At 45.2% G+C, this 18,579-nt stretch overlaps 1 protein-coding gene across 2 annotated transcripts in view; it reads right to left on the bottom strand.

Moving 5' to 3' along the window:
- ets1 (ETS proto-oncogene 1, transcription factor) overlaps positions 1-18,579 on the bottom strand; it is a 36,989-nt gene that overhangs the window by 5,007 nt on the left and 13,403 nt on the right. For both annotated transcript variants that reach the window (XM_086215440.1, XM_086215441.1), the window contains 5 exons: positions 7,380-7,499; positions 6,032-6,232; positions 5,622-5,699; positions 5,029-5,274; positions 3,540-3,800 (listed from right to left, as the gene is read on the bottom strand). In XM_086215440.1, the coding sequence (XP_086071566.1) occupies positions 3,540-3,800; positions 5,029-5,274; positions 5,622-5,699; positions 6,032-6,232; positions 7,380-7,499 (906 nt within the window). The remainder of the gene's footprint in view (positions 1-3,539; positions 3,801-5,028; positions 5,275-5,621; positions 5,700-6,031; positions 6,233-7,379; positions 7,500-18,579) is intronic.

The raw sequence follows: 18,579 nt of genomic DNA, 5'->3' as shown, positions 1-18,579 counted from the left end.
CGATTTAATGTTTATGCTAGAAAGATTGACAACTGTTACGTGTCTGAGGTCGGTGTCTACAGAGGTGCACTCGCTGAGCTGTCACAGGAAACCAGGCAGAGGACAACTGGAGCCTGACGTGTCTCTCTGAAGGCTTATCAGGCTTCTTGTCCTGCGCTACAAGTGTTACCTGTCACCCCGCGACTGGGACAGGAAGCTGAGCAGAGCAAGCCGTCATACGCATCACTTTGGAATTTCACAAAAGCTTTTTTTGGGGGGTTGTGGGAGTTTCAGTTTGAGGGTTTTCCATCTTGCCTTCCTTTTTTGTCTTTGAGCATCTACACTCTCCAAACACCAGCTCAGCCCAACATTTGCTTCTTTGCTTCTTCAAAATTGGGGTGTTTTGGCAGGTTTTTTTTATCCATCATTCACTTTCTGATTGTATGAAACCTCAGACGAGGCACATTCCCGTCCGTGACAATACATTACAATGCATTAGGCTCTGCAGGCTTTCACACATGAGCTCTCTGGAGTCAAAATAGCGGATACATGTCAGCTTGAAGCAGCCCTGTTTGTCTGGATTTGCTATTCAGAGGTGGTTGAGCAAGATATTTCCACAAGGTCAGTTTTATAATTTGATTTAACACAGATTTCTGTCTAACCAAATGACAGAAATGTGATCAAGGACGATGGAACAATAGTTTGTATGATACAGTGCAGGTCGCTGGAGGGGCTGCATAATGAAGAGCGCTGGCTGTTCCAGATGGAGGCCGAACCCTGGAATTGCAAGTATGGTAATGAAGTACTGCTTAAATGACATTTTCACAAAGACTTGTTCTGCGTAAGAAGAAGCGCTTAAATGGTGGAATGGTGCTGTACGCCTCACGGCCCCTTCAGATCTCATCATTTCACCCTAAAAGTTGGATGTGGTCCGGTAACATTTACAAAGTCTGGAAGTGTTGCAAGGTTTAGGGCCACTTCACCTAAAGCGAGTATGTTGCCTCTGAGTTCCTCACAAATAGTTGTCTTCAGCTCACGAAGACATTTTTCCCTCCTGCTTCACTTCTCTGAGGACGACCTTGAGAGTTTGTAAAGGACGGTTTGGAGAGTTTTGCTGTTGTTAGCCGTCGCTCTATGAGCTTCAAGCTAAATGTGCGTGTCTGGCACAGGAGGGAAAACACACTGCAAGCTCTGAACGCCTATTTGTGAGTACTTTAAAAGGTAAAACAACATTATGTGTGCAGTGGTGTCACCCTGTAAAGTACTGCTTTGAATGTTTCCATTCAAGCTAACAGAAGGTCAAAGGTTAGAAGGCTTGGCGGGTTTTGCCGGATTCTTCTGTGCGGCCCAAAAAGCACATGAACTCCTTCATACCTGGAAGCCACTTTTCTTTGCTTCATGAGCAAATGAGAAGCTCTCAGAGGGATGAAAAGCCCCGCCTCCGACGCTGTACAAGTCGCCCAGTCTTATTTGATTATATGTGCGTCTCAACATCATTCCAACATCATTATGAACCAATGAGTCATAGCACATGAACTAACAACCATGCCGATGACCAATGGACTAGGACATACCAGCTCTGGGACAGTCTTTTCAGATATTATGTGCGCCATGTCAGGAACTGAGGAATTTACATGGATTTCCCCTTTTTTTTAACGCTGGCAGTGTTGCAGACTTGTGACTTCAGTTTCAAACACTTTGGTGTGATTCATTGTTTCATCTGCAACTGTTCAGATTTCCGTACAATACAGTTTTTCAAATTGCAACGAATCATGAAGCGTGACCTAACTTCCATTTATACCCATGTCAGCAGAAGCTCACTGTAGATTGATTTTCTTATGAAAATGTGGAAAGCACCCTCGTCATGTGTGAAAAGCTAATGCCATAATTAACTTTGGGATGCAGTTTATAGAATTCCAAGCCATCTTTTAAGTTTTATATCAGTTAATTAGGTTTGTATTATTACAGATGTGGTATTTCTGGCTCAGTGTTCTCAGACATCCTCCTGTTACACGTAGCAGCTGTTTAAGTGTTTTGAAAGGCATCTTTTTCTCAACATAAACCATGACAGACTAAATAGGGCCTTGGCTCCAGAGCTGGTGGAAATATCTCCACATCTCATTGAACTCGGAGGACGTACGTGTAGCGGCTCTTTGAGCATGTTTGACTATGAAGATGTCATATGAGATGAGGCGATAACTTTCTTCTAGCGTTCTTTGCAACGGCAGGCATCATTTCTATGTTACCCAAAGTGTTACTACGACAACCTGCAGAAAAATAGGTTGAGATGTGGGCAGCAGATAACAGGGAGGTAGATGAGAAGAGAGGGGAGAACAAAAGAGAGTGAGAAACAAGAAAGACGGGGTGAGAAGGTGTGTGAGAGAGAGAGAGAGAGAGAGAGAGAGAGAGAGACAGAAAACAAGAGAAAACAAGAACAAGATGGTACAAGCAAAATACATTGTTTCCTGTCATGAGCACATCTGGGGAGAAGTTTCTCTTTTTTCTTTCTAGGTGTCTAACAGTTCAGGCTCTACCACGTCTGGAGCTTTCAAGAGCATCAACAAGCAGCTGCACTCACGGTGCTCGTAGATAAACTCGTCACTTTGTGATAAAACTCCAGTCACATTTTTAAAACGAATGATTCAACTCATGGTATGAAGATGGTCATGAAATCAGAACCATTAGAATATGTTAGAATGCACGAGTGTAAGAGGAAGGCCCATAGAACAGAGTGGAGTAGAACAGCAAGACATGACCACCCATAGAATTATTAACATGAAAACCCAGCAGGTGTGAACGGATGCAACCCAGGGACCAGTTCCAAACGATCCAATCCACCGGAATCATGCACCTCTACACGTACTCATTCCTCTCATCAACACCAGCTTGTTGCTGTGGCACTCGCATGTTCACACTGCACTCTAACGACATCATCCTCTCGGACACGGAGTCATGGCAGAGAAGAATGGCTTCATTTCCCCGGATATCCATAGCAATGCTCGTTATAGCGATGATCATTTCAGGGGTTCAACAGTAAGCTGAAACATCTTTCTACCCTACACAGGCTCCAGTTCAGACCCCCCCCCCCCCAACACACACACACACACACACACACACACACACACACACACGAGCAGCACCCATTACTGAAGGCGAATGTCTGATGTGACGACAACACCACAGTTAGCAGGCTGAGCACATTTGTTCTCATTGAAAACCTGTGCATCTACTGATCTGCATCGAAAACTGACCAGGAATAAAAGACAGGGAATCAATAATCAATCACGCTGATACGGAATCAATCGCTGTCATCTGTCCATCTGTTTTCTACCACTTATTCAGGTTCCCGTTTCCTGGAGAACTCCGAGGCATTCCCAGGCCAGGTTTCATATAATCCCTCCCGTGTGGTCTGGGTCTCCCTACAGGCCTCCGCCAACAGAACACCTACTATCAATAGTTCTCCATCTTCATAAATGTTGGCTATGTTGTGCTTGTGCTGTTGTTCCATTTTATAATTCTCTGCCATCAGAAAGATCAGCTTCATCTTGCAGACATCTTACCTGTATATCCTGCCAGCGCCGCTGCAGGGATGACGGGTTTGTCCTTGCTGAGGTCCGAGCGCTCCCTCACATAGTCTTTGAAGGTGCCCTTTGGCTTGTGGCCGTGCAAGGCAGTGGGGTAGTCTTCTGAGTCGAAGCTGTCATACGAAGGTACTCGCTGCAGGCTGCTGAATGAAGACTGGCTGCTCCATGACTGGGTTAACCGGTCACAGCTCTCGAAACTCTCAATGCTCTCAAAGGAGTCCTGGCCACCGAGCTTACCTGACGGAAGAGACCGGAGGAGACGAGTTGGAACAAAAGATCAGACTGTTTCTTTCATGGAGGACAGTTGCAAGATATTTTATATTTGAAATGAATCCAAATATATAAGTAAATGTTTAAACTGGTGTGTTTTTTTGAGACACAGCCTGCGAACAATACAATGTAAAATCATGTGAAGTGGCGTAGACCTTGAGAGTCAGTTTTGTCCCCTCCCTCAGCTGTACTCCAACCTACAGCTCCACATCTCTTTCCATTTCTCAGCCCATTTCACTTGTATAACCACCATTTGGATTTGATTTTAAGATGGAAGACAATCACACAAATTGCCTGGCTATTTTTGGCCTTGGGAAAGATAAGAGGGGCCTTTCATTGGTGAGTCATTAACAAATGACAGATAATGTAGCAGCGCGACTGATGCTGAAATCTTCAACTGCTCAAATTGAAGCCACATGTGGATATCAGTTGTGCTACTAAATACTTTCCCACAAAAGCAGAGAGCAATGCAGAGAAGCCTGGTATGTGTGATGCAAGAGGCTTGAACCACATAGGTTGCACTGGGGCGAAGCTTGTATAATGTACATGACACATGCAGCTGGGAGCTTTGCGAGAAGTCTATCCAAGCTTTATGGCTGTAAATGTAAACTGTGCTGCTAATTCCTCTGTAAACTATCACTAGGAGAGAAGAAAAGCAAACCGTCTCATGTGAAACCCCTACGCTTGCTAAGTGAGGATAACACCTTTATCTTCTTACACAGAACCCACAGGTTGAATCGGGGAAAAGAGGTTGAGACATGCAAGAAGAAAAAAAAAAAGAAGGTTACCCCACTTGAACTACTTTACATAAACGCCGAGCGGTAAGAAGAGAATCGGCTGTGGCTTTGTTCCTGTATCACTTTGACAAAAACAATACACTTTTCTTGTTTTTTCCAACCTAGGCTAGATTGTGTGAGGCGGGTTTGTTTGAACCGCAAACCAGAGGGCCTGCTTTTTTCCACTTGTAATACATGCAAACTGTTGTGGCATGACAAGATTCTGGTGGCTTCAGCACAATCACACACAATCACACACAAACACTTGCAAAAACACCGACATGCTTCCCATCAGCACATATGAATACATTTATAAAGCAACAAACAAATTGGTTAACAGAAATGGAGCACATTCCCTGCCATGCCCATCCAGGCTAAATCTCAAAATCGATTCCTCATATTTGATGGTTGACCCTCACCTCTGCTGAGGCGTCCCACACACATGTTGTCAGGGGACACCACCTCCTGTTTGACAGAGAAGTAGTCCCCCGGCAGGGTGTTGAGGGGCGTATCCCGTAAGATGACAGCAGGATATTCACTCTCATATTTGAGTGTCAGCAATTCCTCTGAGCTGATGGGATGAAGTGTCTGGTAAGACTCTGTGATGAAGCCGGGCTCTGAGTATTCAGACGGAGGAACACACTGAGCATGCTCAACACCATAGCCTGCAGACACACGGGGAGAAGAGTTTAGAGAAAAAGCAGAGCAGGAAAGAGAGGAGCAAACGGAGGAGGGAGATCAATCTTAAGTGTGTAGAGTGATTTTCCCTCATGTGCTGAACTGCTACTCAAATGCTTTGTGTGAATAACAAGCCCCAGCCCTGAGCACATGTACCGTTCAATCAGGATTGCTAATTAGAGATGCACCTAAAGTCCATGCTATATCATCAAGGTGGACTATAGCTGCACATCCAAGTAGCTATACTTGCAATAAAGCTTTTTTTCCTGACAAAAATTCCCTAAAAAATAAACCACTGGTCTTTTGTGTATCCATACATATTTTCAGCACTTACTGACAAAGTAGTCTGAGGTATAACGGGATTCCTGGAAGTTGGAGGTCAGGCCATTGATGGGGTAATGCTTTGTATCCTCTTCATGAAAAATAGATAGAGAACGAGCGTCAGTGACCTCGTCATTGATTTTATGTATCATGTAACTGCATCCAGCATTATCAAAAATTAATGACCTGGGCTAAATTGTGTCTTCCTGTTTGGCTTCTGTTACTATAGCAAATGCCGACAGAGCCCGAAATTGATGCAAGCAGTGAAATAATCCTTTGCGCTGTAGGATTTATTCCACACTGAAATTTCAAACTACTCTTAGTATTTTGTCTGCACTACAAATCAGTTTTTAATGGACAAACAAATCAAAAACCATCATAAAATGTGTAAATGAACTTGTCAGTACACCACTGCGTCTTCACCTTTTTGAAGCATTTCTAAATGTTCCCAAAGGATGTCACCGACAAAGTCTGGCGCTAAGTCCAGGAAGCGCTCCTTCCCCATCGCACACAGGCTGGCGCCGTTCATGCAGAATTTGTCAAAGTCAACGTTCTTCAGACTGAACTCGTTCACTGTCCACGTCAGCCACTCGGCTACGTGGTTCTCTGTCCACTGTCTCGGATCTAAAGAGGAGCAAAAGGGATGATTGTTATATTCACCTTGTACAGTTGTGTGAGGTACTTGTACCTTTTCTGACTACCGTAATTTCTGGACTATAAGCCGCTACTTTTTTCACACACTTTGAACTCTGCGGCCTAAACAATGATGCGGCTCATCGTTAGTTTAGGCTAATCACAGATTTATACAGGCTAGGCCTCCAGGGGGCTCTCTAGCAGGAAGCGTAAGAGTGGGACGGACGGGTGGAAGAGATGATGCGCCGGGGATGACGCTCGTTCGGTTGTGTTTTGAACAGTCATTTTGCAAGGCGACACTGAAGACGACCTCAGTGGTTTTAGTGTGCAGGAGAAAGATGAAGATAGCGACCAGTGAATTTTCTGGTAGGCTAACGACCTACGGCTGCTAGGCTGGTTATTATTTTAACCAGCTGTGTGACTGCTGTGTGACTGCTGTTTTACTGTTGTTTTACTTCTGTGTTACTGCTGTGTTACAGGCACTGTTCAGGAAAAAGCATTTATTTGATTAAAAATTTAGAAATATCTTTCTGTGCAAATATCTCATGTTGCAACGTGAACACCTGTGGCTTATAGACGAGGGCAGCCCATATATGTACAACTTTTTATTCTTTTTAAATTTAGTTGGTGCAGCTTATATTCAGGTGCACTCAATCGTCCGAACATTACGGTAATATGAAAACACTGAGACCATTTTCACTCTGGTTGTTGTATCATAAACTGCATTCAGAAACATGAGAGAAACCTCTGTGGCAAATATATCTGTCCATTATAAGTCAGTCCACCTCAAAGAGGGGGTGGTGGTGTAAAACTGTAGTTTGCAGACACTGAAACTCCTGCTGCTTCTCCTCAGCATGAACAAGCTGGGCCTCAATTAGGATGCTATGTCATTATTCTACTGTCCGTTTCTGTGGATGCTGCAGCCGCTCATTCAGGGGTGGGATGTGTGTCACATGAGGCCATTTCTTGTGAACTGACATAAGTGATGTTTTCACTGAAAGATCAAGAGCAGGCTATGAATTAAAGAGATCTGATGAATGGACCCGTCCAAGAGGTTTTGAGGGCTCATGCTTTACTGAGAAAATTTAATTTTCCAATGAAAATGTTCAGCGACTGATGAGAATGCAAGCAGTCTTACCTTTGGGGATTCCCAGCCGCTGCTGTTCCTTGGTGAAGCCACTGAAGGTGGCCTTCAGAGCCTGGGACATCATCTCTTTACTCCCCGGAGTGAGCAGGGGGACATCTCCACACTCTGGATCTGCAAATCACAAAGGATAATGAGTAAGATGTCACCTTTTAGTTTGGGAGTGGGATTATTTGAATTTGTATATCACGTACTGCTTTAGACAACCCCAAATAACAGCAAGTATCCTGTATTGTGTTTCATGCCACCAACTCTAACTGGATGGAAAATTGAATTTAGACCAAAAGAGGGCGGGAGAAGAGTGTGGTTCAGTTCGATAGTCCTACAGAAACAACACACTCTCATAAAACCACTCATGCAAAGAAAATCAACACAGCTGTATCTGAGTGCGATCAACAACATGGCTCAACAATTACATCCCGTCTAGACAGACACTTTCTTAACATCTGATCAAATCCATTTGCTGTCCCGCCATTGCATCTGATCTATTTAAAAACTTTTTCAAAACTTTTCCACCAAAGGCATTTTTGGCAGCTAACCACAGCAAACCCCTCACATGCTGCATTAAAATAAACACAGAAGATGAGTTGTTAATTTTACAAACACCGACCTCTGCTACACACACAACTTGGGTGGGAGAGCAGCGCCTGGTGCCCATCAGCGACACCGTGACCCCTTCGAGGCCTCCTACCACGTTACCCCAAAACAGTGGGCCGACTGTCACAGGACCAAGCATGGGGTCAAACACTGAGAGAGGTCAAAGGTCGAGAGATGAGGTGATGATGTCACCATGGCTGCTGGAGGGTGGCTAGGAGAGGTGGAGGGGGGCTGTCTCGAGGGTTGCGGCCACACACTGGTCTTACTGTTCTCTGCTCACAGCCAGTGGGCACCCAGATAGGAACAGAACTCCCTTTGATGGCTTTAAACAGTGCCTGATGACTCACGCTCATCTAATTAGATTGACTAGACTACAGAAGTGTTGGATAAGGGGGGAAAGTAGGGGAAAGACCCCCGGGCCACTACGACTAGAATAGACCGCTACAAACTAATCAGGCCGAGATTCGAGAAATCACGTGTAAACAGACACAAAAAGTCTCTAGAGAGCTCGAAATGAACCATCATGTCTTTGTTGGTCAATCTGCAAATCAGACATAAGTGACACTTGCAGGGGGAAATGTAGGCTTTATTTTCATGAGGTAGCATTGGAACCTCCTTGTTCATCCTGAGGTCAAACTTGCAACACTCTTGCACCCTACTCGTCTGTGTTTGCTGCATGCTGATGGTTAAAACCAGTCCACGGGAGCTTTGTCTTGACGGCAACCGAGTGATGAAGAAACTTCATCTCACAGCACCATCATTTGTTTAACCCAGATGTTCTGACATCTCCGCTGCACGGCTGGTGGTTTTAGCTGCCAGCAGGCTGGAGCAACTGCAGCTCATGCTTGTTTTCACCGCTCACTGATGTCTCGACCTTGTCTGGGATCCACAGCGGCTGTCCCTCCTTCACCCATGTAACCAGTGTCTGTCTGGCTCTTTGTAAAATTAGGTCTCCTGGGGATTTTTTTGTGTCCCAACTTTTTCCCTTTTTTTTTTCTCTTTCTAAAGAAAGAAACTGCGACAAACTCAAGATGGAAGACAGGGAGCAGCCCATTTCTTCTTCAAGTGATTCCATATCAATTCTGATTGAAACTCAAATGAAGGTGAAAAAGATGAAAATAAACATGTTTGTTAAGGAGAATAAGACCTTGCCAGACACAGGTCACTCAATGAATCAAAAGCAGTTGTGTGTGCTCTGTGCGTGCATGTTGTCTCTGCAGAGCTAATTTTCTGTTACATGATTGAAAGAATGGACAGGAACACTGTGAAACCGAGATGGGACTGGGGCTCAGACAGTCTGGGCTTTGATGTGAAGGCAAAGGCGAAATGTGGCAGTTCATTGAAGCTGGATTGAGTCGAGTTTCTCTGCACATTTGACTGCTTGCATGTCTCCCTCCCTGTTGCTTTTAGCAACCCAGCCTGTTCTTGCCCACGCAGTCCTGAAGCCACTTTAGCACTAAATCCTCCATCAAAGACATTGACACCATAGCGCATGAGAACAACCATTCTAAAATCTATGATTATAGCGTAAATCCAGATCTAGACTGCAATTTGTGTCATTTATTGCGTTTTACTTTCAATTACTTTTTCTTCTTGTTTAAAATGGGGTTGAAGTGGTCTTCTTGTTTACTGTCTTGCTGCAATTCCAAGCACAACAGAAGTTCTCTGAACAGTGAGGTGACAGTGTTCATGTATTTTTGTTTTCACAAGTATTGAACTGAACCTGCCAAGGACTCACTGCAACACACGACTAAATGTGCAATGATAATAAAGCAGGGTGAATATGAAAGCTATCTGTGGCAGAGCTAATGTACAGTGTGCATCCATTAGTGGGAGAGGGGAGCTAGCATCGAGACGGTATCTAGTAAATGATGAAGTCCTGATAGGATTTCAATGCCTGTGAGTCCCATTAGAAACAGAATGGTCAGTACGCACTGAGAGATAGAGCTTCCACAAATCATCACTTTCCACATTAGCCAGTGTGCGTCTGTCCACAAAATGAGTCCCATCCACTTAGCAATGAACTGTGGGAGTGGGTGTAAATCGCAAGAAACATTATGGCATTCACAGTCCACTAACAAGACTCAGAATAACACGAACACTGCAGGGAAATAAAGGGAAAATGAAACCAATTCCTGCTAAGAATCTATTCTGAGAATCACTGATGAAGTCAGAGATGTTTGGTCTGGATGTACAGTAAAATGTTATTGATTGGCCCCTCCCCTCGAACCACGATATGAGTAATGGCTGCTGAGTGCGACTATGAGATTTCCCCTCAGGGATTCTTCCTGAGAGGCTGTGCACCGTTACTGGCCTGCCCTAATGACCAACCCCAAACACAGCCTCAGACCAAGGTTCGCCTCAGGACCTCAAGCTGTTACACTGACTAACACATAAACAGACGCTCACACATGAACTAAATTAGCAACCTCCTTTTGCCTGTGCGCCAGAGCAAGGGTGTGAAATTGGGATTTTTGCGGCTGGAGCCAAGGTCTAAAGGGCTGGAACAGGGTGGGTGAGGGGTGACTGAGGAGTGAGGATGAGTCACCGGCCTGTAATATGATCCTATCACAGGACAGGAGACCCAGGGTTGGGCACAGGGAGAGAAAGAAACAGACGAATGAATGGGAGGTCTCATGAAGCCTTCTCCTTGTCTCTGGAGTGACATCACAGTGGGATCAGTGCCATCTCCCAGCCTCTGGCAGAGGCTGAGTTCATTCATAAAGCCTGGACTGCTGCCTCCACTCAGAATGATGCAATGATAGAAGTAGTGCAGGCAACCAGACCCAACAAATAAGGGACAATATGCTTTCTATCAGGCCATTGAGCTATAATTAGCCCGATAGACTTGAATCAGTGTGTCAGTGTGTGTTGGTGTGGGGAGTGGACGGTGAAAGAAATGCAGACAACAGATACAAAGACTACTTTTGCTTTTCTGTGTACCTCTGTAGCCAAGTGTGCAGTTGGCTTAAAAAAACAGTTAAAGAGTCCTTTTCCTGTGGCTAAGTTGCCACTTCCTGTGGGAAGTGGGGTGAGTTGTGGGTTCAGGTGAGGGTCAGAAATTTCAGATTCACCACTAAGGTGTTTTTATGAATATCCCACACGGGCACAGATGAGCGGGGGTCACGACAAGATGCAAGGAAAAAGAGGGGAGGTCCTGGCTTTTTGCCAGTGACTTACAACTGGCTCTTTAACGTGGAGCAGTCTACCCACAGCAGACCAGAGGTGACGACGGTATCTAACAGAACCTTTGATGGAGATTCTATCAGGATCCCTGGTCTGAGAACACGGGATTATAAACCCAACCAACATGAAGGGGGCCCATTCAATGCCACAGGCTGATAAGTGGTGGCTGAGGGCTGCAGTGGAGCGGGAGGAGGAGGGCAGGGTGGCGGTCTGGTTTTGAGAAGGCTGCTTGTTCAGCCAGCTGCTTCGCTGTTTAGATTTCCAGCTCAAATCCAAAGACCAGGAATAGAAGCCCGTCTAAGGCCAGAGGGAAAAGGCCAGATCAGATCCTGGCCGAGCCTGTTCCTAACACAGGACAGTGTTAACTTTGAGAGATCCAAAAACACAAACCAGGGCCATCCCAGCCTCACAGACAGTGGTGCTGAAACACTGGTTTTATTCTTAGGGCTCCACCACTGGCTTCTGGCTGCCCTCTGCAAGCGCAAGCCTGTGGTGGTGTAAGGCGGCTGTGCGGGATGAGGCCACGACTGCTGACATCTATCTTTGGCCATGAAACTGGAGTTGTCCAGGATCATCACCACCACCACAGACACACCGGCTACTGAAGCAGACAATAAGTGAGACTAATACCCCATAGCTGCCTTGCTGTCTTTCTTTTTCCACTCCCTCCATCTCTGAAATCACATTAGCTTATGATGTGAAAGTGCATTAACTCTACAGTTTATGCCAACGTCTCAGAGCTTCATGTGACTTCTGAGTTTCAAATGATCCACCGAAGAGACACAAAACATATTTTTCCCTAACAGCTTAATGGAAAGTCTTTCTTCTCCACAGGAAAATATGGAAATGAAGACAAAGTGTTTTCAGGAGGATTTTGCTCCTCATTTCTTGTGCATGTGAATGCAAGTGTGCGCTATAAAGGCTGGGACTAATTACACGTCACACACCAGGGTTTTCTTCAAGATTCTAGAAGAATTTAATTTTACCTAAAACGGCATTTTCACACAGTTTTGGACTCCAATCATTTATAACCAGAGGAGACAAAGGCACAATTTGTGTGTTTGTCTACATGTTCCATCCTGTGATCGTGTTGATGGTCTGGGTTTGAGGGTCGCCTCAAGTATCTGAAGACTGAGCAACTGCAAAGCACTTCTCACAGAAGTCCATTGTCTGTTCTATGCATGTGCTGAGATCCTACACAAGCTGTAAAGATGTGAAACCTCGCAACTACAGGATTTTCTACGACCTCCTCTCATTTAAAACATGAAATAAAAATGCGCTCATTAGTCCAAAGTGCTTGTTGCATCAAGAAAACACACCTGCCCTCCAGGACTGGGACAGTTCTTCTGTGGATTTTGGCCTTGTGAAGACATATCAACATCTGCTCATGTGTTGGCTTCTGTTCTGCAGATTTTAAAGCAGAATAAATGCTTTAACACCTTATGAAGGGATGTAGACACATGTAGTTTTCTTTTTCTGAAGTATTCATTGTTCAGCTCCAGCACATTTGAAAGACCTGTCTTGGTTATTGTCACACTTTATTTTACTACCTAAAATTGGAATCAAGACTCAAAAATACAAAACGGAGCTCCAATGACATCCCAGTTGGTGCTAAGCCACCGTATCCAGGATAGCTGCCCTTCCAGCCTCCATCACTGCTGTAAACAGACAGGGGATGCTTTGGAGGAACTGTTTAGCCTTTAAACCAAACACAAGACATATCTGACAAACAATTTACTTTGTGCGTTGCATTTTTTTCCACAAAACATGGTGCCTGCCCCATTTTTTGGACCAAACTGATAAATTCAACAACCAGGGTCCTGATATAGACCTAAGTGTGAATTATGTGGGACAGCCACACTTTCACAAACACTCCCTCCAAAGTTCTTTAGCGCGCGTACAGCTTGTGTACATCAGCGTATACACTGGCTGGGTCCAATCGTACATCAGTAATTTTGTTTATGCATTTTCACACAATTAGATTCATATCGTTATAATGTACATGGAAAAAGACACAGATTGTTGTGTTTTCTGAAGGATCTCGCCATGACATTTGTGAGTGCTCAAACTAGAAGCCGTATAAAAGAGAGAAAAAGGTCACTAATCCGCAGTGGAGACGAGTATTAATGACTTTATGAGTTATGGTTTTATTGTCTGTACGCTTGTCAGCTGCCTTCTTTATGAGATCTCTTTCATGATGGCAAAACTGCTTTTATTGACAGTTTCAAACATTAATAATTTTAGAAGATGAAAAGAACTTTGGGGCTGCCCGGTGGTGCAGTGGTCAGCACTGTGGCCTCACAGCAAGAAGGTTCCGGGTTCCAGTCCCGGCTCGGGCACGGGATCTTTCTGTGTGAGTCTCCATGTTCTCCCTGTTCCTGTGTGGGTTCTCTCTGGTACTCCGGCTTCCTCCCACAGTCCAAAAACATGCAATTGGGGACGAGGCTGATTGATTCTCTAAATTGACCGTAGGTATGAATGTGAGTGTGAATGGTTGTTCGTCTCTCTATGTTGGCCCTGTGATGGACTGGCGACCTGTCCAGGGTGAACCCCGCCTCTCGCCCGTTGACGCTGGGATAGGCTCCACCCCCCCGCGACCCTTAATGTGTAGGAATAAGCAGAAGATGACGATGGATGGATGGATAAGAACTTCAATCAATGTGACTAGCATATACAAACAGACATACTCATTTGACGGAGGTGTTGTGTTGGGTCAAAACACCCACTTGGCATCAAATGCGAGATGTGTGTTTGGTGAATAATTTAAAAAGAGTAACCGCCAGACTGGCAGGAAAACCAAAAAGGGTCAAAGTTGACCAAAAAAAGTATGCAGAGAATCGCTGCTGCATTTTTGTGTCATCTATGTGTGTGTGCTGTTTCCATCCTCTGAAGTCAGCGTTGAAGATGCACACATGCACGCACATACACACACACACACACACACGTGTATGTGTGTGTTTAGGTTTGTACAGTGAAGCAAAAATGACCTTCTCCAGCAGCTACTCCGCCAAATACAGTATCCCTCACTGCCTGGCTGCTGCTTGCTGCTGTTAGCCTTAATTAAACAGCTTTCGTGTGGCGATGCTTGCAAGGAGTATGCCAACCTCTGAAATGAAAAATCCACCAGCAAGAAGGACGAAGAGGATAAGGAGAAAGAAAGCCTAAGTGTGATAAATAGAGATTTAGAGATGAAGAAGGAGTGAGAGGGAGGCGATGGCGCGGTGCTAAGATGGCAGGGTTCTGGTGCCACTATGTCAAAGACAAAAAGAGAAACAAACGCATTGAAATCTTCTTGAGTTGTGTTAGTGCTGAACTGTTCCATCAACACATTCAGATAAGCGTACCTCACAATTTCCTGTTGGCCTCGTCATAAAGTTGTAGTTACAACAACAACAACAAAATATGACTGGTGAGGGGAATTTATTCATCTGGCTGTCAAAGTGTTACAGAATCGTAAGGGAAAGCGTATATAAGAAGCTTGTTGCTTGTTTGAAGGCAAGCAATGGGCGACAGATGGATACTTGATTAATACATTCCCCTGTGACCACAGTGTTTTCATGTTGCGTGCCTCACATTCCACCCCTGTTTTACAATCGCTAATGTGCTTCTCACAGCTTTCTTGTTTTCCTCTAATGTGACCAAAAATGACTTGTGGTCCAAGTTGCAAAATGGTTTCAGCTCAAGAAGATAAATTGCCCATCTATTTTAAGCCCGGCTAAGGCCCGATGGCTAATAACATCAGACATCTGGCAACGTATGTCTTTGTTTATCTTACATGAGATATAAGCACCTCATTTTTGGCTGCTTGTGCTGACGAGAAGATGAAAACCACAGTTTGATAACTGGAAAGTTACAACTCAGTGTTTAGCAACGAGATGGAAGTGATTTGCACATTGATATAAACTGTCCAGCACACACACACACACACACACACACACACACACACACACACACACACACACACACACACACACACACGTGGTGACTCATTCCATCAAAGACTGAGGAGGATGTCAAGCCGTCTCCTTTGACAATGTGACTGGTCATGTTGAAAACAATGACCATATCTTGTAAAGTTCCTGTTCAGTGACTCATATTCTAATCCTGTTGCCACGTCGGTGTCCATAAAACTAACATGTGTTGTAGCAATTAAACAGAAAATCTCAAACGAGCATTCACGTAAAGGCGGAAGATGGTCTCCCACCAACACAGTGGCCTTTCTGGAAGAACTCGGCAAAGTTCTCGTGATGCCCCGGTTATGTGGTAAAAGCAACAATAAAATAAAAGCAATCAAAGCAACTCAACTTGTAACAAGAATCGATGCTCAGGAGGTCAGGCAGACAAATCAGAGGAATCCAGCTGCTTTCACTCTCAGAGCAGCAACCTAAAAACTTTGACCTCCTGCATGTCTGCCAGAAAACATGTGCCTCGCCGCGTCACTGAGGTCCAACTCATCAACATGAGCGCCAGAGCCACACCTACACCACAGTCACCCACACAAACACTCCTCCTTTATCAGTCTTTGCTTTAGCATGCCAATCAGTCGATGAAAGTCTGATGCTAGCTCTGATTCCCATTCAGGCTGCGTTTGTGCGACATTTGCTCACCTGATTGCTAAAGCAGCACACAAAGCAGGTGGTGTGCAGCAGCAGAAGTGGAAACAAAGGAAGAAAACCTGGAACATATTTTGAAGTAAATGAGTGACGCAGCCTTGATGTTGAGAGCTGAACATCAATGGTAGAACAAACCTGCTTTCTTTCAAGACTCAGTCTAAAAGCAAGCCTGCTTCTAAATGAGCCCACTTTCCATTCCATTATAGCAAACACAGCACCTAAAAATGGAGCCGTAAAACAAAAACAGCAACAGAACTCAGAGCTTTATATATATATATATATATATATATATATATGAATGATGAATGAACCAGACATATTGATGTGGAGCGTGGAGCTGTGTGGGTGTCTGTGGAGCCATTCTGGGCCAGTTAGGGTTCACAGTCTGACTGGTGAAGTACGAAGGTTAAAGGCCTGCGGTGGCTGAAACCAGCACACCAGATGTACAGCAGTGTAGCCAGCGGCGTGATGCGCAGCAGGCGTCTAGCGCTCTGACTCAGAGATTACAAACAAGGAATGAGTGAGGACGGGACGAAGCACAAACACCAGAAACTCACTCTTCACCACCACATCAAGGTGACGTGAGAGCAGCTCATGTGGCCAGCAGAGAGGAGAGGAGGCCGTGAGGTGAGGAGTGGGGGGGTCAGGGATTGAACAGTTATGAATGTTCGATTCCTCCCACCAGGAATGCTCCTCTTTGTTTTGACTGTAGGCTTTTTGCAGAATGAGAGTCAAAGCTGTTGAACTGCTGGGAGAGGTACCTTTACATTTCCAATTATTGTTGAGCGTCTTGATAATTGTTCGCTACCATCAAGTGGACCACACCTTAAAGGGTCTCACTCCTCTCTCTCTCCCTACAAACCCCCACCCCTTCCTCTCTCAGCGTGAGCTTAGTATTTAACAGACGGCAGTATCTGGTGCTGACACGCCTTACTGTGTGACTAAGAGTGAGGCGTGTAGTCACCAGGGGTGTGTAAAGACAGGGCCGCAGCGCTTTTATGTTTGTACGGCAACACTGGATATGACAGGCTGAATGAAATAGCAATGAATGAAATGCAGGCTGAATGGGGGGATAACCCATGTGATGTAACAATGACATCACTGAGCAGGGAAACTCACGCATGTCCACATCCCCACTGCACATCCAGGCAGCGCACAGTTAGTTCTTTACTCAAGGCTCGTTTAGGCCATTCAAATGTCCCAGTATTCAAGAACTGGGCAGGAATCAGTCATCGGGGTCGTGTGTCCATCCCTCCATGCTAGACAGTGGATGTCTTTGTGCATCTGGTTGCCATCAGGCTTTCTTCTGGATGACCTTTTGTGTCAAACATCAAGTGAGTTATAAAGCAACCTGTTGAAGGACAACTCCTTAAAAAGAAAGAGCAGAAAGTTTGTGCACTCATTCTTGTCCATCCACGGCAGCCGTGTTTTCACCCCAGCACCCTCCATGATGACGCCGTCTCAACAGTCCGCTATCCAGCGTCCAGGTTTAACAGCTACAGAACATGCAGAGAACGCCCCGGCTAATCTCTGGTTAACTGAAGTGTGCACGTGCTGGAATGATCGATCCCCACCGCATCCCCTGCGTACTCAAGTTCAACTTCAAAATGATTGACCCAGTGCGATTTCACCGTTGTGACATTAATTCTAAAAGCCCAGTTTTAGTCAGACTAACATGATGGTTGGATGATTGTTCTGACATCACACAAATGTACCAACTGTTGACAAGTGTGACCAAAGGGATCATTGACGGGTCAAACATTCAGCCTTCGCCATCAGCGAACTCATCAGGCTGACGGCATGCACACCCGAGGAAAAATGTACCTGTTTGTCTTTTTGGCACAATTCACTGACAGACCAAACAGTGTTTGCGCAGCTGCCAGGCAGCCTTGCACACTCAAACACTGGCATATATTACACAGTGCTCTTGAAGGAGTGCTGACACAACCACACCGAAGCAAAAATCTGAAGCTTATGTAACACCCAGTTCTGACAGAAAGTTCCCCTCTCCGCACTGTACCAACATGGGAGGCACCTCGGGAGAGGCGAGCTCTGCGTGGCGTGGCCTGTATGTGCTTGTGTGCATATGCAGCCAGCAGGAAACAAGATGCCATAAAAGGGCTCTCAGCCCAATCATCAGGCACGCCAGTTATAACAAACAGCAGTGTTTTGATCAGATAAAAGTGAGTCTCCCCCTCTTGCTCCTCCATGCCTCCATGCATGTCACCTAGCAGGCATGCTCACAAGCATTCCTGTCCACCACTGAACCCTGACCAACACAGGAGAGGCAACTCACTCAAGTCCAAAACTCTGTACAGTAAATGATTGACAGCCTTCTTAAATATATGACTTGACTAAGCACAGAACACGACGTGAGCTGCTGTTCATGTCACTTTATAACTTCCCTTATCTTGTTTCTCTATGGAGATGAAATGCTATGATGATGCTTTAAAGATCAGCTATAACCAGAGTGAAGGGTGCTGAGCCAGGAACTGACTCCTTGAACACTGAACAAGTGGAGCATCGCTACATCAGCCTCCCCTGGATGTACCGCTTAGCTGCCAGTGCTACAGGAGGGAGGGCAGGTCTCAGGTAAGCTCCCACTGGCTGTCACCAAGGCAAATAAGCATTACATTAGATGACCTGGCAATTACTGTAGTTAAAAGGTGGGGGGGGGGGGGGGGGGGCGCACGCAGTATGTGGCTGCAAGTAATAGATTTAAAAAGAACAGCATGTGTACTTCCATCACAGCCACAGTTTAGAGCAGCCAGGAGGTTCCATCCACTGGGAGAAGTACA

The sequence above is a fragment of the Aulostomus chinensis genome, chromosome 10 (genome assembly GCF_037954235.1).
Source record: "Aulostomus chinensis isolate RoL2024-O1b breed Wild chromosome 10, RoL_Achi_v1.0, whole genome shotgun sequence".
Taxonomy (NCBI): Eukaryota; Metazoa; Chordata; class Actinopteri; order Syngnathiformes; family Aulostomidae; genus Aulostomus; species Aulostomus chinensis.
The sequence above is the reverse complement of the archived record's forward strand: the minus strand, read 5'-3'. Positions and strand labels throughout refer to the sequence as shown.